At 44.5% G+C, this 22,465-nt stretch overlaps 1 protein-coding gene across 1 annotated transcript; it reads left to right on the top strand.

The window, feature by feature from the left end:
* Nucleotides 1–1,214: 1,214 nt before the first annotated feature.
* On the top strand, nucleotides 1,215–18,185 carry LOC109754878 (putative disease resistance protein At1g50180). The gene is made up of 3 exons (XM_073499059.1): nucleotides 1,215–1,512; nucleotides 4,830–5,044; nucleotides 15,855–18,185. The coding sequence occupies exons 1-3, from the start codon at nucleotides 1,261–1,263 to the stop codon at nucleotides 17,917–17,919; spliced, it is 2,532 nt and encodes an 843-aa protein (XP_073355160.1). The 5' UTR covers nucleotides 1,215–1,260; the 3' UTR covers nucleotides 17,920–18,185.
* Nucleotides 18,186–22,465: the final 4,280 nt, after the last annotated feature.

The raw sequence follows: 22,465 nt of genomic DNA, 5'->3' as shown, positions 1-22,465 counted from the left end.
CGCGTTATATGGGACGTGACTTGATGGGATAGATTCAGATATAGCGAGACACATTCGTGTAGGCGTTTGTGCTTTATTATGGGCAGTCTGGAACTGCAGAAATGATCTGGTTTTTAATAGAACAACAAACATTCACTTTTTGCAGGTTATCTTCAGGGCCGTTGTGTTGATCCGTATGTGGTCGCTACTCACTCCGACGGAGGCCAGGGAGCGTTTGGTTACTGCGTCTACCCGATGGAAGATGGTAGCACGGGATATTTTCAACCGGTTTTGATAGCCGACGGTCATGTAATAGGATAGGCATGTAGTGCTCCTACATTTTTATGCCAGCCGGTTGTGGCTTTTCTTTTGCTGCTTTGCTCTTCATGAGCCTTTGTTTAGTACTTTGTTCGAGACTTGGAGACTTATGTTGGATCTTTTGTTTATTAATAATATTGGCCGTGTGTATCGTTCTGATGCAGAGGTTGGGGCGAACCATGGTTTTAAATAGCCCGCTATAGCGTTTAAAAAAGGTCCCGCGCTAAGAGTCTTTTGTTCAAACACTTGAGCAAACATTTTAAATAGCTCGCTATAGCATGCTATAGCATCTAGAAGAGGTCCGCCGCTAAGAGGCTTAGCGCGCTATTTAAAACTTTGGGGCGAACCCCCTTTCCTTAAAAAACATTTTTAAGGCAGAGCTGTACCATGCCGCTAAACCGACTGACACATGCAGCCTCATAGCTATATATTTTCGGAGTGATGCCTTGCCAGACTTGCGAGTGAACTGAGCGATCGATGGTATCATCTATATATGTATTAGTTGCCTACTATTTGAATTCAGAGCTGTGAGCACTTAAGATGATCAAGAATAATCTGATATTCTGATTGATTAATGGTCAGCTCTCAGCTGCAGGTAGCTTTTGCCAATGGCTTCTGTTGGGGACTTGGGCGCCAGCTAGCTGGGGACAGGTTAGATGATTTCATGAAGCATGTGTCTGGTTCTTTGCTTGGGTTTGGAGGTGAAGAAGGAAGAAAGATTTCTCGCCCATCTGCGCGCCAAATTGGCTCGAAAGACAACCCATCCAGCCTGCCGAATCTCTAGGGAAAAGAAAAGAACATGTCTACGTGTTTCTTGTAAGCTGGCCGGCCGGAAAGGATCAAATAGAATAGCATACAGGCGGCCGTGCATAGCCATACACACACCAGAGGCAAAGGCAACGTAGAAAGGCAAGCACTTGGCTAGCGAAGAGATCGAGACATACCACGCACAGGACCAGAGGGATGGCAGAGACGGCAATCACGGCGGTGCTGGCCAAGATCGGGCAGCTGGCGGCGAGCGAGGCCAGGGTGCTGCTTCAGGTGGGCGATGACTTGGTGCTGCTGCGCGACCGTTTGGAGTGGCTGCAGGCCTTCCTCCGCGATGCCGACCGGAAGCGCCGAGCAGGCACCGACCAGCTGACCCGCGTCTGGGTGCGGCAGACACGTGACATCGCCTTCCAAGCCGAGGATGCGCTCGACGATTTCTTTTACGAGGTTCGTTTGGTGCTTGCGTTGCTTATTGGCTAACTCCTCTTTAATTTTCTTCTTAAGAAATCTTTATGCTTATAGTTAGTGTCTAAATCATAGTTTAGGGTATATAAGTTTATCTTAGCGGTTCAACTACCGAATTGGTTTGGATCACGTTGGAAAGATCCGTCTTCAGATCGGCCGGGACTGCTTCATTTACACCCCTAATCATATACAGTACTAATTAAAAAAGTAAGCTTAAAATTTACAAGTGGTAAATACAATTTCATCTAATGGATACTCCCTCCTTTCCTTTCCGGTTTAGAGGGCCTATCTCCAAACTTAGAAAACTTCCATTTATAAGGCTCATTGTCCTGGAAACAGGCAAAAAAAGCTATATGTGCACATTGAATTGTACTCCCTCCGATCCGTAATAAGTGTCGCAGTTTTGAACTAAGTTGAGTATCAATTTTTGTTCTCATTGTAAAATCAACCAATGCATGAAGGTGTGCGAGGGCAATATGTGGGAATGCCTAGAACTCAACTAGATGAGATATAATTTGGTCTCATTCACCTTTTTTATGTCCATTCATCACTAATATGGGCTGCCATTGTTTTTCCCCTTGTGCTGCCTTTTCTTGTTATGTAGGCTTAGCTGGGCTTGTTTTGTACTGCATACTATATACTTCTCGTCCACTGTTGATTGTGTCTTTTTTTTTTTCTAAACATTTGCATGGCTGAAGTATTTGAGAAAAAAAGGAAGGAAGTGCTTACACGCAAATCTTCTACGCATGTCAAGTAGGATATATGCATCATGTTCACTACTGTCTTTTTTTTACATTTGCATGGATCATGTCCTTTTACTCTGTCTTGTACTCGCAATGTCAAGTACAATTCAAATTGGATGTAGCAATGGTCTCAAATAGTTGTGGTTGCAATCAAACATGATGTGCTCATGTGTATTTGCACGAAGGTGAGCTAGTAGAAAAAAAATGTTATTTTCAAAAGAAAAAAATAGGGACGCACATGTTTCACAATTGTTGCGATTAGTAAAATCTTGCATGTGTGCGTCACGTGCAACTCACGCACATGCGACTAGTAGAAAAATCTAAAAGAAAAATAAATCAAGCATATGCATTAACTTTGCGAACGTACGACTGGCATGAGAACATAAAAAAGCAAACATGCAATTGGCCTATCTCCAGTTGTAGTCGCTTCATGCACATGCACTTGCAGCCAGGTTACTACACTTGCAGTTGCATGTCTAGCCGTGGACATGCAACTGGCTCGATGGCCCCCTCCCGACCATAATTGCAGTCGATATGAGCCCATGTAGTTGCAGTTGGGCTATAATTTTTGCAGTTGCATGCCTAGTGATGAACATACAACTAGCCCCATTTGCAGTCACATGCGTGCCCCTCCAGCCGCAGTCGGGTTACAATGCTTGCAACTGGCTCTGACAACTCCCCTCTCAGCCCCGTTGCAGTCGCTTTGTGCGCGCGCGGTTGCGGTTGAGTTATGACATATGCAGTTGCATGTCTAGTCGTGGACATGCAACTGGCCCAACAACTCCCCTACCGACCTGAGTTGCAGCCGCTTTTGTGCCCGTGAAATTGCAATCAGGTTACAATGCTTGCAATTGCATGTCTAGTAGTGGAAATGCAACTCCCCTCGAGTACTCCCCTGTCGACCCTAGTTGCAATCGTTGTGTGCAAGTGCAGTTACAACTGGATTATAATGGTTGCAGTTTCATGTCTAGTGCAACTGACTCGGCAACTCCCCTTTGGGACCCGGTTACAGTCGTTTCTGTGCATGCGAAATTGCATTCGGGTCACAACATTTGTAGTTGCATGCCTAGTGGTGGACATGCAACTGGCCTGACAGCTCTCTAGCTGACCCCAGTTGCAGTCGCTTTGTTCCCCATGCAGTTGGAGTCGGGTTACGTTTGCAGTTGCATGTCTAATAGTAGACATGCAACTGGCCCAACAACCACCTACCCGATCTGAGTTGCGTCTGTTTTGCGCCTGTGTAGCTGCAGTTGGATTACAACACTTACAATTGCATGGTAGTCATGCAACTGACTAAGTGTGCGAGTATTTATGTGATAATAATATAAAAGGAAACATTTCTGTTCCTCATACAAAACAATAAAAATAGCAAAAAGATTTTACTGTCCACCTCACAAACATGCCACTAAAAAGAAAGGTAGTTCGGCGTTTGCTCAGGATAAAAAGAAAGCGGGTAAATGACAAGCATAAAAAAAAGTTAAAAACATGTCACGACAGACCAATCGTGTTCATCCGGCTGACAAATTCATGGGCTGGAATGCACGAATTACAACGTACTTAATCTGACAGCTAACGAAGTATTGACATATATAAGAATAAAAGTAAAAGAGAAAATATAACATAAAATAAAGTAATAATAAATACAAAATAAAATTATATAAAAAATAAAAAATAAATCAAATGGTAATAACCAAAGAAAAAGTGACCTGTAGAAAAAATAACCAAGGGAGAATGGCGGGGTCGCTTTTCCTATTAACATGCATCCCTGGTTAGGACGTGATATCAAAAGGCCCATGCAGACAAGAAAAAAGAGAGGAAAAAACATGAGTGATAGCTGCTAGTGTTTTGGTGCATGCGGCTGGGAACATCAGTGTAGATAAAGAGGGACATCAAACAAAACAAGTACTACCTCCGTCTCGGTGAATAAGTCATTTGCGTAGTTCTAGGTTGATGATTTAACTATCTAAATATGTATTATATGTGACAAAGTATATATATTTAAAAACTACATCTATGTAAAAATCTAGTGATATATTTTTCATGACACATAACACATATTTGATTCCTCAAATCAATGACCTAGAACTACGTGAATGACTTATTCACCTAGACGGAGGTAGTACTGCGCCCGCGTTTTTGCTCAGCTCAAATTTGTAAAAAACAAACAGCCGGCGCGAATCTCCAGCCTGTAGATCGGAAGGCCAAAAAAGTGAATGAGGCCTATTTATCTCTTAGCTAGCTGGGTTTCAGCAAAACCGTTAATATGTTGTCTTTTGTCGTGGGATCGTTAATATGTTGTCTAGCACATAAATAATTCCTAGCTCCTTGGCTAATGTGATTTGCAAGATGAACCTAATAAGTTGGAAAGGAGGGAGAGTATTAAATATAAAGAAAAATGGGGACACGTGTTTAGCAGGAACGGCGAAAAAACTCCCATGAAGACATATGTTTTGTTGAAAATATCTGAAAGTTTTAATTAATACAGAAAAATTGATTATTGAGAATTTGTTAGATAATGGACGGCTTCTCTTACATGATTTTTTTCTTGGATAACAGGTTGACCTGAAAAGCCAGGGTTATCGAGGTTGGAAAATGTGGCGAAAATATTTGACTGGTTTATGCACCCAAATCAGCATTCGACATGTGCTGTCTGTCCGAATCAAAATAATCAACAGAAGACTAGAGAAAATGTCAGAGAATCAAAAGGAATACAAAATCGAACATACACCAACAGCGACATTGACTTCTTCCACTACGGCCACTTCAGCATGGTATGTGACGTGTCGACCATATAATATACTATTAGCCTTGTTGTTTTTCCGAAAGAACACATGAGGAACCACTTTTCATATTATTTACATGCATAGTTGTGAAGAGAAATAATCCATTGGGGTTTAGTTTTACACTTTTGCTTAGAGACTTTTTACGGTACATAGTACTACCTATTATGATGGGTAGTATTTAGTTGATCAAAGGGTCAATATGGGTCGACTCGGGATTTGGCTCAAGGACAGATTGGTAAGTCTTTCTTATGGGGATTAGGGCATCTCCAAGGGAGACCCGCAAAACTCCGGTATATATTTGAACAGACACATTTGTTCACTTTTGCAATCTAGTGCGGTCATGCATTGGTCCGTGAAGTGGTCTGGACGTCTATTTCCGGCAAAGTGTAGATAAACAGGGGGGCTATACTGCAGTCCGGACGTCCACTTGACCAAGCAAAAGGCTCTGCGTGGTCCTCCTCTCTTCTCTCTCTCCCCACATGCATGGTCCCCACCTACTTTTTCTTTCCCTAGCTGGATACTTTGTACTTTCGAGACCAAGGGAGGGAACCTACTTGGCCAACAGCCATCTCCTGGTGGCTTGAGAAGTGCACGGGTCGCTGGCGAAAGCACGTACAAACCGCCACGTGGGGTGGCGTCCACCGGATCATAGTCTGCGAGAATGATATAAAGAACCAGGAATGTATTGGGGCATAAAGAACGATGAAATCTTGATGCAGGATTAATAAGACCCACCTATCCCAAATACCCTTTATGCCTTAATATACTACCGAAATTCTGCCGTAGTATTGTGGAATCTGAGCCATTAAATCACAGAAATAAACGGTTCAAATTTATTTGATGCCATCAGCTTTTTTGGGATAACGGCGTTACTCCAACCTCTACATGGGTTTGGTGATACACACAACCATTTTATTAAGCAGAAATCAAACTTTCATAAATTTTGAAATAGTGCATAAAGAAAGACCCAATGAGGGTGATAGGATCGATGAGGCTACCCTGCAGGAGTATGTACAACTCTCCTCCAAGCCACCGTCTGAGACCCATATTGCCGCTGTGCACCTGTGCTTGCCCTGTTTGGGTGGGAATTTGTTTCTTTTCTTTTTTCTTCTCTGTTTTTATTTCATTCATTTGGTTTTTTATTTTATTTTCCTTTTGTTCCTTGTTCTTTTTTCCTTCTCCATTTTTTGTTTTTTCTTATGTTTGTTCTCGTTTTCACTCTACATTTTCGTACATGTCAAAAACATTTTTTGTAACAAGTGATCAAAATTTTTTATACACGTTCAACATTGTCCGAACGCTATTTCAACATATTCAGAAACATGTTCAACATTTTCATAGTTATTATAACACATTCAAAGACTTGATCAACATTTTTTATACTTGTCCAACACTTTTTAATACCTATTCAACATTTTTAATACTTATTCAACATTTTCAAATACTTGTTCAACATTTTTCAAATACTGGTTCAACATTTTTCAAATTCCTGTTCAACATTTTTAAATACTTGTTCCACATTTTTCATATACTTGTTTAACATTTTTAATACCTATTCTATATTTTTCAGATACTTGTTCAACATTTTCAATACTTATTCAACATTTTTCAAATACTTGGTCAAAAAAATTAAATATGTATTCAACCTTTTTTCAAATGTATTTTTGAAGAGCTTTATATATATACATATATATATTTAGAATATTTTAAAGTATCAATAAAAGTAAAAAAATTAAAAACATGAAAAAAAAAGCAGAGAAACAAGCTGGTGTTGCCCGTGCGGTGGGCTGGCCCAGACGTTCGCGCGCTTCAGCGAGTCGGACGCCTCAACTCGCCGAATACGATCCCCCACTACTAGCACGCTGGCTACGGCTACGACACACAGATCCACAGAAACCTTGGGCGGAATTTGAGTTCAATGTCATGACGGAAGCAAAGACAATCTACCATGCAGCTACTCATGCCAGTATGGTAGTGGCGACACAATTCTGCTCTAGGAAGATAGTTTGCTTCAGGGCAATCGCATACAAGATGTAGCTCCCAACATCTACGACGTGGTGGCCCCCAGGACGATGTCCTCACGCATGGTGCGACAGGCTCTTCACGACAACATCTAGGCCATGGACATCGGACCTAATCTTGGGCTATAGAACATCGATGAGTATATGCAGATATAACAGAGGGTCTCAACAGTGGAGCTGCAACCAGAGAGGGCTGATTCCATCAGCTGAGGTTGGGAGCCCGATGGATCCTATTCGATCCGATCTGCATACGCGGCACGATTCATCGGACAAGAAGTGGCTCCCTACGCAAGGTTCGTGTGAAAGCACAAGGCGCCGCTACAATGCCAGTTCTTCTCGTAGCCGGCCATGTGGAGCTAGTGCTGGACCACGGACCGCCTGGCGCGCGGAGGCCTTCCGCACCAAGCCACATGCATGTTTTGCAACCAACAAGTAGAAACAATCAAACACATCCTCCTAACATGTTTCTTCGCAAGAACACTATGGCCAGGGTTTTGGACCTCCCTGCGCGAGCCAAACCACACTCCAATGGTGGACGACGAGTTGGTGGAATGGTGTACCACGCGGGTTGCTATGCAATGCTCATCGACACCTAAAGGCGATCATCACACTTTGCTTATGGGAAATCTGGACACATCGCAACGCCATTGTGTTTGAAGCAAATCTCCATCGCTTCAACTTGTTTAGCGGAATGTTGATCGCGAGGGAGGAACGTGTAAAGCAGCGGGTCTACTTAAGGGTGACCTTGAGTTTTTCTTTGCTGGTCTAAATAGGCGGGCTACTGGCGAGTAGTCCCATACAATGTACTTTTGTGTGGCGGCCTTTTAGAGCCATGTAAGAATGATTTAAATACACATTGAACATTTTTTGTGATATACACAGAACAATTTTTAAATATACATTGAACATATTTGTAATGTACGCTGAACAACTTTTAACTACCCATTGAATATTTTTGTGATATATGTTGAACAATATATAAATACACATTGAAGTTTTGTGATATATGTTGACAATTTTTGAATTGTGAACAAAAATTTAAAACGTGAACAAATTTGGGATTTCAAAAAAAAATCTTGAAAACAAAGTACAAAAATAAAAATTAAAAAGGATAAAATGGAAGAAAATAAAAAATAAACGATATAGAAAAAAAAGAAAAATAAATAAGAAAGAAAGAAAACAAGGAAAACAGGGAAACCCCGTTAAAAAATAGAAAGAAAATTGGTTGGGGCAACACCAGTGGGCCGGCCCATTTCACGGTGGTAGATTGCGCGCTTCAGCGGAAGGGCGCCAGTTTGAGGCGCGCGCGTCAAATATGGATTGCCCCTCCACAGGTCTTGCAGACCGAGCGTGTGCCATCAGTCGTGCTAGGCGCCCTAGCCTTTCCCACCTCTTCTCAAACGCACACAATTGGGCATGTGGAAGTTGTTTACAAAACAATTTAGGGTCATTTGTGTTCGATGAGGGGTCTTGTTAGACCTTATCTTTGGGGCCTCCATAAGGTGCCTTATGCGCCGACTGAGGCAACTGGCGCCCATTGTAGTACGCTAGTGGGCTGGCCCATGAATGTGCTGGACCATGCAAAATGTATTTACGTCGCGAAAAAACACCATCGAAAAATCGATCTCGTGAGGAATCAAACTTGCACCAATTTGCTTCAGCGCGTGGTTGACTAACCACTAAAGCTACTACCCCCTGTGAAAGTTTTCAACGTGAAACAAGTTAAGAACAAAACTATAGCCGTGCCATTTAGACAAACATGATTTGTTTTTCTTAAATATGAATAAAATTTGAATTCCCACAGATTTAATAAACATCATAAATTAGAAAAAAATCATGTATTCAAAAATAATCCATCAATTTTCAAAAGTTCACCAATTTTAAAGAAAGTTCATTGATTTTGAAAAAAGTTCACCGACTTTTAGGAAAAGATCATTCATTTTTTTTCAAAAATTCATTGATTTTCAAAAATAATTCGTCGATTTTCAAAAGAAGGTCATCAATATTAAAAAATCATTGATTTTGAAAAACAATCATCAACTTTTAAAAAAGTTCATCGAATTTGGAAAAAGTTCATCAGTTTTTTTAAACAAAATTCACAAAATAGAAAAAAAATCATCTAATTTTGGAAGAAAGTTCACAAATTTGAAAAAAGGTCACTGCTTTTGAAAACAGTTCATAAATTTGGAAAAAGTTCATGGATTTTGGATTAAGTTCGTCGATTTGAATAAAAAAAAAGGTCATCGTCTTTTCCTAAAAAAACTCACACATTATAGGCACAAAAAGCTCTCGCGACCAAGAGAAAGAATAAAACAAGGGAAAGAAACATATAGGCACAGTGATGCGTAGTCCTACTACTAGTGCGGTGTTCACCCAACTGAGAGATCACACGTTCGAACCCCCGTAAGGAAAACCTTTTTTTGCTTCAGAGTGATCGGGAAAAAAGGAAGACTAGCCGGCCCAGCGTGGCGCGGGGCTGAACTGGCCGCTGCTCAAAACTAGAATACCCACATAGTCATAGGTTGAGAAGTACTAGAAAGTACTGCATGTGACTTTGCAGGAATTTGGGCCCCCCATTTTGACTTTTTGCTTCAGATTGGACGAGAAAAAAGAAGATGGAATGGCCCAGTGCGGCGGGGGAGTGTGCGCCCGTTTGTGAAAAGTGAAGAAGCGGGCACCATTTAGGATTTGCCCTTATCTTTAGAACTGCTCGCTGCTAAACTAGAATACCTACAGAGTCATAGATGGATGATCATGATTTTTTATTGGAAAGCGAGGAAGCTTTTTCTAAGTACTAGAAAGTAGTACACGTGACTTTGTAGGAATTTGGCCGGTGTTGCGGAAATGTTTTGCTACATCTAGTTGTATGTATATCGCTAGACATGCAACTACAATTATTATAGGAGGACTGCAATTGTAGGGGCTAGAGTACGACATTAACTAAGGGTTGGAGGGATGTCATCCAGTTGCATGTCCACCAACAGACATGCATCTGCAAGTGTTGTAATCCGACTAACTTTGCATGGGCTGAAAAGCGACTGTAACTAGGGCGGGGGAATTTGTGGACCAGTTGCATGTCTACAAGTAGACATACCAACTATGCAACCGACTACAATCTGTATGGTCCATGATGCGACTGCAATTGACTCAAGAGGGTGTTGTCAATAAGTAGCATGTCCACCACAAGACATGCACTTCAAGTGTTGTAACCCGACTATAATTCCATACCCTCGAATGCAACTGCAACTAGGGCAAAAGAGGGGGTTTTCGGCTAGTTGCATCTCTAGCACTAGATTGCAACTGCAAGTGTTGTAACCGGCCGACTACAATTCCACGGTCCCAATGCGACTGTAACTGGGCCGGTAGATGGGTTGTCGGCTAGTTGCATGCCCACCACTAAACATGAAATTGCAAATGTTGCTACCTGACCATAACTTCATGACTCCCAAGATGAATGCAACTGGGTTAGTAGGGGCGGTTGTAAGTTAGTTGCATGACTACCACTAGACTGGCAACTGCAAGTGTTGTTACCCGACTGCAACAGAATACCCCCAGACCCCCACCCACGATTGCAACTTTGGGGGTGGGAGGAGGGGGGGGGGGGTTCTTTGGTAGTTGCACCGTTTCATGTCAACATTTTCTTTTTGAAAATTTCGTTATGTTTTTACATTTTTTCTTTATTCGTTTTCATTTTAAAAATCTAGTGGTAGTCACCTACCACTGGAAATGCAACTCCAAGTGTTGCTCGTCAATCTTTTAAATTCATGATTAAAAATTTAAATTCACAAACATTTTTCAAATTCATTTCCATCTGTAGTCTTATAAAAAATCGAGTTGGTGATGACGGTGTGTCTGCCATCTTGCAATATAGACCGTTCGATTTATATCTGACGGATAGAAAGCAAACTATGGCAATTTTGCGAAAAGTTACCCGCACATCTCTTCACATTTGCAGATAAGGCATTTACTCGTTCATTCTTATCTCCCACAACCTCATTGTTGAGCAATTAAAAAAGGAAGCCCCTGAAACAATCTGGTATGGTGGCTGCTGCCGGTGTCATCCATCCCCATGCCTCCGCTCAATTCGACCACCACGCCCCACTCCTCCTCACCTTATCTCTCCTCTTTCTCAAGATATCATTAGTATTTACACATGGAATTACTGCTGCATGGGTCAATCACAACAGGTGTTTTGTAAAAAAATATTCATTTTGATGTTCTGTGCAGTGCACAGGCATCTTGCTAGTTTTTATAAAATTGCGAACATTTTCAAATTCGTGAATTTTTTCAAAGTCATGAATATTTTTCAGATCTGCAAACATTTTTCCTAATTGCAAAAAAATTGAATTCTGAAATTTTAAAATTGCAAACATTTAATCCATGAAAATTTCTTTATTCCACCAAAATATTCGATATAATAAAAGAAATTCTAGAAATTGCAGACCGGCAGAAGCGAAAGATGAGCAAAAAAAAGAGGCACCAGAGCGGGCAGAGCCTGTGCGTGTGCGAGTGTGTTATTTAGGCTGGTCCATGTTGCTGGACATGTGTGCTATAGCGACATCAAGGCGCAATTGGCGTTGAATACGTTCTCTCTCAAGAAAAAACATTGAATACGAGCTCCCGAAGCAAAACCCAGAAAACAACCCAACTCGCCCAACCCATGTAGTGGACAAAGTCTAGTAGGCGACGAGGACAATAGACGACCCACAACCGACAAAGGACAAAGAAAAAAGCAGGATGTGGGGATAGTGGAGACGGGACGACAGCATAGATGATGTTACTGTAGATGTGACTTAATTATTTCACATCTACATCTACATGTGCTTCAGACGGATCTATAAGTAAAAGTCCTAGAACCCATTTGTAAAACAACTAGTGTAGGCGGAAATTTGTTGGCGCGGACGAGCACGCGCGCTCCCGGAATCACCATGCGTTCGTTCGTTTCGGGATGCACGACGCAAGACGTATGCCTGGACGAGGACGTGAGCGCATTTAATGTGTATACGTGATGGATTGAGACGCCGTTCTTCGGGACGTGCCGGCCGACGGCAGCACGTTGATGACGGCTTTCGACATGTACCAATACGTACCACTGTCCCAGACGGCGTACGAAGTGGTGTTCTGTTTGTGAAAGGGTTTGGTCGGGCCACCAGATCTATTCAGCTCCCCTGGTCGTTGACTCGCGGTAGCTGCTTGAATCCGACCTGTTGTCACCGCCGGTGCAGATTCGATTCTCTGGATCATAGGTGCCGACCTCTTCCACGGCTGTAAGACGGGATTGCACTTCAGGTTCGTCGTCGAATCCTTCACCAGCCATTGATGTACTGTCAGCTCTTCCGTGAACTGAAGCCTGCATGCAGGACGAAGCAGCATATAGATCTGCTATGTTTCCATTTTAGATGAGCAAGGAGATGAACACTAGTGAGAACATCTTACCTGAATCACAGATGTCCGCTCCATGGTAGCCGTATCCTCTGGTTCACTGCTCCCAGCGATATGATCTTGAGATCCTAAAAACTGATGCTGCTGGTTCTGCTCATTGCTGGCAAGTTAACAAGTACAACAGACAGCAGTGTAGCTTCAACAGGTTTTATTACACAAATTTCTATTTTTTGGCTGCCAAGCCCTCAACAACAGAATGTGGAAATAAACAAACTATAAGGAAAATTTGTCTCCACAGCTATTTTCTCGACCATATGCAGAACAACTTTTGGAGGAATATAAATAGGTGCGTGCCCTACACGTACCCCGCACCACACAGCTACATGTTAGTCTAGAAACAGTTTCTAATAGTGTGTAATCACAAAACACAACGTATCGACGTCTAGCAGCAGCCTTGTACTTTACAGGCAGTGAAATTTGGAGGAATATAAATATACAGCCAACTCAAAATTGTCATATCCTTGAAACAGAAACACACATCCACAATTGTTATACCTTTTGGTCCAGCCAGGTGCTTGAGGATCGTCTTTGCCTGTCGATTGTTCTCGGGTCGGAAGGGACAGGGCCATTCCATTGCAAGTGCTGTTGATGTCTACTTGTATTGTGGGGCGGTGGATCACCCACATTACCAATGCTGGATTCAACGGCTGTTGCATACCACGCTTGCTTCGCCGTTCACTAACCGTTGACAGATGGTGGCCTCTGGCAACTGAAACCTATGTTACAGAACACAGTAGATATATAAGGCCATCCCGTAGATGCACTGCCTCACACTGGCAATCAAAATGGGGGAATGTATTTCTCAGAAAAGTTTGTATGCATACAGTTTCCACTAGCATAAAAGCAGAGTCCTACACTGGACAAGGTATCACCATTTGAATTAGAATTCACTCCAATCTCACATGAGTTAATGAATAAAATGTAGTATAATTTAGACAGCCAAACTGACGCACAAATTGCGTAACTACTATATGTTTCAACTAGAAATAAACCGCTGCATATATATACCTGCTCGACGAGTCAGGTGCTTGTCCATCGTCTTTGTCTGTCGAATGCTTTGGATTCGACAGGGCAACCCTTTTGGAACTGTGGTCAAATTCTTCTTGTACTGCTACCGCCGTCTCGCCGGCACCACTATTGCTAGATTGAGCGACCGCGCACAACAGAGATTGATTTACTTCGTCGCGCAGCAAGTATTAGGCCGCGGCGAGATCCGGCAATGGAAATCTATGTAAAACAACCCAGTTCCCTGATAAGACGACCCTTGAACTACAGTGGCTAAGACTGAGATCAAAAACTAGCGGAACAGAAACAATACCTGTCGATTGGATCTGCTAGAAACTCGAATCCGTCCGCCTCCCGCCTCCGGCATGGCCATAGCTCTGCCCTTGACAGCTCTTGCGTCGCTCGAAGGGATAGGCCTCTTTTTCCTTTATTTTGTCGTCTGAGATAATGGACCCACACAGAAACCCTACACTTATCCGTTTGGAAAGCGCCGTTTTGATGACGGGCCGTTTCTAACGTCCGCTGTAATGTAATCTGACGCGCCTGATGTACCAACAGTACAGCAGTGTCTTGTACCACCACACCATCTTTATTTCACACGGCTCTGTAGCCGCCAGCGCCACCGCACTGCCCGTATACGATGGGTATCTATACGATCGCATTCACTATGGTCTGCAACGTGTGGTCGTTTGATTGGCACACATACCAGGAGCAGGCGAGCCCGTCCGCGCCATCGCCGCTCTCACACGCTACTACTTCCATTCCGGCAATTCATAGGGGCACGTGAGTGCCGGGGCACATGCCTGCCGGCTGCCAAGCCTTGTCCAACCGCTCAATTGCTTCCTAAATCGCGTACGCTAAATCCTCGTTCACTTTTATTCTGGAGTAAATAACATAAAACTACCATATTTGACGCTAGGGTTCTAAAACACTATCACTTTTTCGCAATTCCTGAATACGTACCACTTTTTTGGTTTGCCGCTTCAAAAATTTACCATGTTGCAGTGATGACTGTGTTAGCAAATTTTAATCACAATTTATGAAAGATTTGGGTTCACTTGTTAGGTATGATGTGGCATAAAAGTTAACACCGTTATCTTTGACCGTTGATAGGTTATGATAGGTGGGCTCAAAAATTTCTAAAAGGAATCAGGTCCCAATAAAAAATTTAAAAGCAATCTGGTCCATGTATTTGTTTTTATAGAATGCAATCGGGTATATGCAAAAAAAATAAAAAAAATAATGGGTTCCCTGCAAAATGTAAAAAAACAATTGGTTCCCTGCTTGGCCACCGGTGAGCTCACCCCCGCCTCCACTGCTGTGGCCTGGGGTGTCCGACGCCGATTGCGCACCCTCCAATCACCAGCGAGGGAAGCTAGAGAGTTCTTGGGCTGGCGAGGGAGCACCAGCTCTTCCTTCCTTGGCCACCACAGCACCAAGTCGTCGTCCGTAGGGAGCTCCCATGTGCTGCCATTGACATGGATGTCGCCACCGTCAATGCTCGGGAGGAGGCGAAGCCTGCTCGAGCCTAAAGTGTGACCGCGCTGCTCAGCGTCGCCTAGGCTAGCGACGTGCACGCGGCACTACGGCTCGTGTTCCATCTCCGGTGACGCGGCTCGGGAGGAAAAAATGAGGATGGGGAAGAGGCTACGGAGGAGAGAGGAGGCAGAGCCGGCGGCGGAGGGTCTCGACGCCGGCGGCGACTCCGGTGGGCAACGGATGGCCGACATAGCGGGCGTGGGCGGGCGTTGGTGAATCGGGTGGGTGTCTGGATACAGAGAAGAGAAGAGAGAGAAGAAGCTGACATGTGGGTCCCACCCATCTTAACGGTCAACTCAACTGTTTAGATAATGGTGTTGACTTTCTTTGCCACATGGAGCTGACGACCGGGCCCTCCGTGTCATAAACTGGATTAAGATGTAACCGTCCAATAACTAGTGTTTTCAAAAACTGCGAACCAAAAGAGTGGTAGGTTTTAGGAAATTTTGAAAGAGTGGTAATTTTCCAGAACACTAGCCCCAAATCTGGTAATTTTATGCTATTTACTCCCCATTCAGATATGTAAGGACATTTTGTGTTCTGGATCAAACTTTCACCATGAATTTAACTATTAAAATGTGAGTTATATGTAACAGAAATTACAACATTGAAAACTTCTTTTGAATTCAAATCTAATAGTATATTTTGCTACTTTTAAGAAGAAAATATAATTGTTTGTGGGAAAATGTTATAGAAGATGAATATGTCGATGGGGTGTACTACATGCATTCGGACTATGCATTCTGATGTTAATCAATCCGTTGGCATTAATCACTCTACTCAATGAACAGGCTGGATAGTTTTGAGAACGCCGTGGGATTGGAAAAAGATGTTAAGACGCTTGAGGGAATGCTGCTTCGTAAAGATCATCCTCAGCAAATGTTTATCTCCTTACTTGGGGAGAGTGGTGTCGGAAAGAGTACACTGATGGATGTTATCTATCACAATATGGAGGTGATTAGTCAGTTTGAAATTGTAGTTTGGTTCAACATGCCGCCAGATGGCACCACAGAAACTCTCCTCCAATCAATCTACGATAGAGCATATGTAAGTGCACCGCAACATCAGCCGGATGAAGGCATTGATATCGCCGATAAGCTCCGACACCACCTGGAGAAAAAGAGGTACCTTGTGATCATCCATGGCATATCCTCCGAAACCATCCTCAACTGCCTGAGGGCGAGCCTACCAGATGACAATAATGGTAGCAGTGTTGTGCTCATGTTGGACACTGAGAGCGAAGAAGTAGCATGGCATGCTAACACACTGAACAAAGATGGCATCAATGGAATCCACATGTTGAATCGTTTGGATGAAAAAAGAAGTGGAGAGTTGTTTTGTTCGAGGGCCTCCAGGAAAGAAATGTCGGATGTAAAGGAAGACATGAGCAAGTATGACAAAATTGTGTACGACATAACTGGAGGCTACCCTCTGGCTATAGTCCTCCTGGCTGGACTCCTCCGATTCAAGGAGAAGCCAGGGCAGTGGGAAGCAGTGCTGCAACTTCTCAGGCCTGGACCAGGAATGGAAGAAGCACAAGGCGTTGAGGGCAATAAGATAATTGGATCTGTACTGCCCAAGGGGAGGCGGCGTATCGAGTGGCGGATGAGCTCTACAACACAATCTAACCTGTCAACAAGAACGACCCTCGAGAGGGTCTTCTGGGCAAGCTTTGAAGACCTCCCCAATGATCTCAAGTCGTGCTTCCTTTACTTCGCTGCTTTCTCTAAGTGTACATCTATGCCAGCCGATGATATCGTGAGGATTTGGATTGCCGAGGGATTCATCAAACCGCAAAAGGGCAAGACTATGGAGGAGCTGGGCTACAACTACCTCAACGAGCTGCTCTTGAGATGCCTTGTTAAGGTTGAAGAAGAGGCGAACGACGCCTACATCAATGAGGAGTTCAGCGTTCACAAAAGGCTCCATGGGTTCCTGCAATCAGAGGCTCGCGAAGCAGGATTCATTGATGTTCATGACACGTATGACATCTTTGTTCCACCGTCGGTGCGACGTCTCTCTTTCATGAGTTTCGAACGCGGACATACGGCATTCACCAACAAGTTCCGTAAGCTGCGTTCCTTCATTAGCTGTGTCGATGAGCAAGACCAGCGTAATGACAGCCAAGGCGTGTACCAGAAGCGTCGGCATGATCTCAAGTTTTTGTGCAGGTCCAAGTTCCTTCGTGTGATCCATGTATCTGGATTAGGGATTAGGGAACTTCCAAATGAGATTGGTGACATGGTTCACTTGCGGTACATATTAATTGGTAGCATGGACCTCGAGAAGCTCCCCTCAAGCATTAAGAGTCTGCTCAACCTGCAGACACTAGATATAAGTGAAACTCGAGTCGAGGAGATTCACCCATCCTTCTGGAAGATAAAGACATTGCGGCATGTGATGGCATCAAAGCTCAGTCTTCCAGCATCCATCGACGAACAACTGGACGAGCTGCAGACGCTCTGGGGTGTAAAACCTGCCCAACAAGGAGAATGGGATCAACGGGATTGCCCACTGCACAAGACGACCAAACTCCGGTCATTGTTTCTGGATGGATTCGAGCAGTCTAAACATGGGGCCGCACTTGAGAGTGCTCTCGGGAAGATGAGTTTCCTTGCAAACTTGAAACTGGAAGGTGATGAGATCCCTTCATGTGTCTTCACAGCACAGAACCTTCGATACCTTGAGACAATAGATATCGCCGGCAAAATCAAATGGCCTGAGGCCACATCAGATGTTCGCAGGATCCGGCCTAACCTTGTTATGCTCAAAGTGTACAAGGATAGCAGTGAGGAGGCGGTGCCCCAGCACATCCAGAACCAACTGGAGGGGATATTGACGGTAGCCAATGTATAGAACAGGACTCTGCCTCCTTATATTTTCTACAAGCTTCCCTTGTCGATTCAATCAATTGGTTTGGTGCCATGCATACAAACAAGAAGGAGGACATGACGTAAAGTTGAAGGTACATATGCAGCACAAGGTGAAGGAAACTGCCTGCCCGCCCGGTGTCTCCTCAAAACAATACAAAAAAAGTGTCTTTACTTTGTGAAACAATGTACTGTATTGTGTATATATCGTGTTGTTATGTGTTATTTATTTGAAATCTCTATTTACCCCATGTCCTGATACTGCTGTTGCAATCGTGATCTGTTATGTCAAATAAAACCAAAAAGAATAATGTATTTGCAATTCAGAAACTAGGGTGATGTTGTATACCCGTTTGTTGTACTGTACACACGCTGCTTTTTGTGTGCTTAGTATACTGGTAAACAGGGGTAAAGCAGGAGGGGCGGCTCTCTCCTCTCTGGGTAACAAACACATTGCAGCCTCCCCTTTTCCCACATCTATGGCGATGGGTACACCGTGCAGTCCGTGCTGCCATTCCTCTTCTGCCCGTAGATCTCCCTCCACCCGCCTCATCCAACGGATGAGCTGGTGCGGGGGCGCGGGGAAGCCCGGACTACTGAAGACTTCTATCCAGAAGATGCATGTCCTTGGCCAGTATCACGAATACAAATGAAGTGCCCCAATATATTCAAGAGAAACTAAGAAAGGTAGGATCTAACCGCTCAATTTATCGGATTTCGTACATAGAAGGAGAAAGAGTTGCTAAAAAACCGGAGCCCCAAGGTAAACTCCAGCAAAAAGAAGCAGTGCCACCCATGGTGAGTGTCGGGGATATACCTCGCAGTGTAACCCGGCCGGAGATATGACCCGGCTCAGACTTGGTGTTTCATTGGTGACCCGGCAGATTATAAGCCGGCGGACAGTTAAGCATTGTAAGCCGGCGGACAGTTAAGCAGGGTAAGCCGGCAGACAGTTAAGCCAGACAGTTAAGCCAGCCAGTTAAGCCAGATGGTAAGCCAGATTGTAAGTGTTGGGGATCGTAGCAGAATTTTAAAATTTTTCTACGCTCACCAAGATCCATCTATGGAGTATACTAGCAACAAGGGGAAAGGAGTGCATCTACATACCCTTGTAGATCGCGAGCGGAAGCGTTCCAATGAACGTGGTTGATGGAGTCGTACTCGCCGTGATCCAAATCACCGATGACCGAGTGCCGAACGGACGGCACCTCCGCGTTCAACACACGTACGGTGCAGCAACGTCTCCTCCTTCTTGATCCAGCAAGGGGGAAGGAGAGGTTGATGGAGATCCAGCAGCACGACGGCGTGGTGGTGGAAGTAGCGGGGTCTCGGCAGGGCTTCGCTGAGCTTCTGCGAGAGGGAGAGGTGTAGCAGGGAAGGAGGGAGGCGCCCAAGGCTGTTGTGTTGCTGCCCTCCCCCCCTTTATATAGGTCCCCTGGGGGGGGGGGCGCCGGCCCTGGGAGATGGGATCTCCAAGGGGGGGGGGGGCGGCGGCCAAGGGGGAAGGGGGGGTGGCTTCCCCCCCAAGCCAAGTGGGGCGCCCCCCACCCTAGGGTTTCCAACCCTAGGCGCAGGGGGGAGGCCCATGGGGGGCGCCCCAGCCCACTAAGGGCTGGTTCCCTTCCCACTTCAGCCCATGGGGGCCTCCGGGATAGGTGGCCCCACCCGGTGGACCCCCGGGACCCTTCCGGTGGTCCCGGTACAATACCGATAACCCCCGAAACTTTCCCGGTGGCCGAAACTGGACTTCCTATATATAATTCTTCACCTCCGGACCATTCCGGAACTCCTCGTGACGTCCGGGATCTCATCCGGGACTCCGATCAACTTTCGGGTTTCCGCATACTCATATCTCTACAACCCTAGCATCACCGAACCTTAAGTGTGTAGACCCTACGGGTTCGGGAGACATGCAGACATGACCGAGACGCCTCTCCGGTCAATAACCAACAGCGGGATCTGAATACCCATGTTGGCTCCCACATGTTCCATGATGATCTCATCGGATGAACCACGATGTCGAGGATTCAATCAATCCCGTATACAATTCCCTTTGTCAATCGGTATGTTACTTGCCCGAGATTCGATCGTCGGTATCCCAATACCTTGTTCAATCTCGTTACCGGCAAGTCTCTTTACTCGTACCGCAATGCATGATCCCGTGACTAACGCCTTAGTCACATTGAGCTCATTATGATGATGTATTACCGAGTGGGCCCAGAGATACCTCTCCGTCACACGGAGTGACAAATCCCAGTCTCGATCCGTGCCAACCCAACAGACACTTTCGGAGATACCCGTAGTGCACCTTTATAGTCACCCAGTTACGTTGTGACATTTGGCACACCCAAAGTACTCCTACGGTATCCGGGAGTTGCACGATCTCATGGTCTAAGGAAAAGATATTTGACATTGGAAAAGCTCTAGCAAACGAACTACACGATCTTTGAGCTATGCTTAGGTTTGGGTCTTGTCCATCACATCATTCTCCCAATGATGTGATCCCGTTATCAATGACATCCCATGTCCATAGTCAGGAAACCATGACTATCTGTTGATCAACGAGCTAGTCAACTAGAGGCTTACTAGGGACACGTTGTGGTCTATGTATTCACACATGTATTACGATTTCCGGATAACACAAGTATAGCATGAACAATAGACAATTATCATGAACAAAGAAATATAATAATAACCATTTATTATTGCCTCTAGGACATATTTCCAACAGTCTCCCACTTGCACTAGAGTCAATAATCTAGTTACATTGTGATGAATCGAACACCCATTGCGTCGTGGTGTAGATCATGTTTTGCTCTAGGGAGAAGTTTAGTCAATGGATCTGCTACATTCAGGTCCGTATGTACTTTACAAATATCTATGTCTCCATTTTGAACACTTTCACGAATGGAGTTGAAGCGACGCTTGATATGCCTGGTCTTCCTGTGAAACCTGGGCTCCTTCGCAAGAGCAATAGCTCCAGTGTTGTCACAGAAGAGAGTCATCGGGCCCGACGCATTGGGAATCACCCCTAGGTCGGTAATGAACTCCTTTATCCAGACTGCTTCCTGTGCTGCCTCCGAGGCTGCCATGTACTCCGCTTCACATGTAGATCCTGCCACGACGCTTTGCTTGCAACTGCACCAGCTTACTGCTCCTCCATTCAAAATATACACGTATCCAGTTTGTGACTTCGAGTCATCCAGATCTGTGTCGAAGCTAGCGTCGACGTAACCCTTTACGACGAGCTCTTCGTCACCTCCATAAACGAGAAACATATCCTTAGTCCTCTTCAGGTACTTCAGGATATTCTTGACCGCTGTCCAGTGTTCCATGCCGGGATTACTTTGGTACCTTCCTACCAAACTCACGACAAGGTTTACATCAGGTCTGGTACACAGCATGGCATACATAATAGACCCTATGGTCGAGGCATAGGGGATGACACTCATCTTTTCTCTATCTTCTGCCGTGGTCGGGCATTGAGCCGTGCTCAATTGCACACCTTGCAATACAGGCAAGAACCCCTTCTTGGACTGATCCATATTGAACTTCTTCAATATCTTGTCAAGGTATGTACTCTGTGAAAGACCAATGAGGCGTCTTGATCTGTCTCTATAAATCTTGATGCCTAATATATAAGCAGCTTCTCCAAGGTCCTTCATTGAAAAACACTTATTCAAATAGGCCTTAATACTTTCCAAGAATTCTATATCATTTCCCATCAATAGTATGTCATCCACATATAATATGAGAAATGCTACAGAGCTCCCACTCACTTTCTTGTAAACACAGGCTTCTCCATAAGTCTGTGTAAACCCAAACGCTTTGATCATCTCATCAAAGCGAATGTTCCAACTCCGAGATGCTTGCACCAGCCCATAGATTGAGCGTTGGAGCTTGCATACTTTGTTAGCATTCTTAGGATCGACAAAACCTTCTGGCTGCATCATATACAACTCTTCCTTAAGGAAGCCGTTAAGGAATGCCGTTTTGACGTCCATCTGCCATATCTCATAATCATAGTATGCGGCAATTGCTAACATGATTCGGACGGACTTCAGCTTCGCTACGGGTGAGAAAGTCTCATCGTAGTCAACCCCTTGAACTTGTCGATAACCCTTAGCGACAAGTCGAGCCTTATAGATGGTCACATTACCATCCGCGTCTGTCTTCTTCTTAAAGATCCATTTGTTTTCTATGGCTCGCCGATCATCGGGCAAGTCAGTCAAAGTCCATACTTCGTTTTCATACATGGATCCTATCTTGGATTTCATGGCTTCTAGCCATTTGTCGGAATCCGGGCCCGCCATCGCTTCTTCATAGTTCGAAGGTTCACCGTTGTCTAACAACATGATTTCCAGGACAGGGTTGCCGTACCACTCTGGTGCGGAACATGTCCTTGTGGACCTACGAAGTTCAGCAGTAGCTTGATCCGAAGCTTCATGATCATCATCATTAACTTCCTCCCCAGTCGGTGTAGGCACCACAGGAACATCTTCCCGCGCTGCGCTACTTTCCAGTACGGAAGG

Source organism: Aegilops tauschii, chromosome 5 (assembly GCF_002575655.3).
Source record: "Aegilops tauschii subsp. strangulata cultivar AL8/78 chromosome 5, Aet v6.0, whole genome shotgun sequence".
In the NCBI taxonomy this organism is placed as follows: Eukaryota; Viridiplantae; Streptophyta; class Magnoliopsida; order Poales; family Poaceae; genus Aegilops; species Aegilops tauschii.
This window is presented reverse-complemented; position numbering and strand designations above follow the sequence as displayed.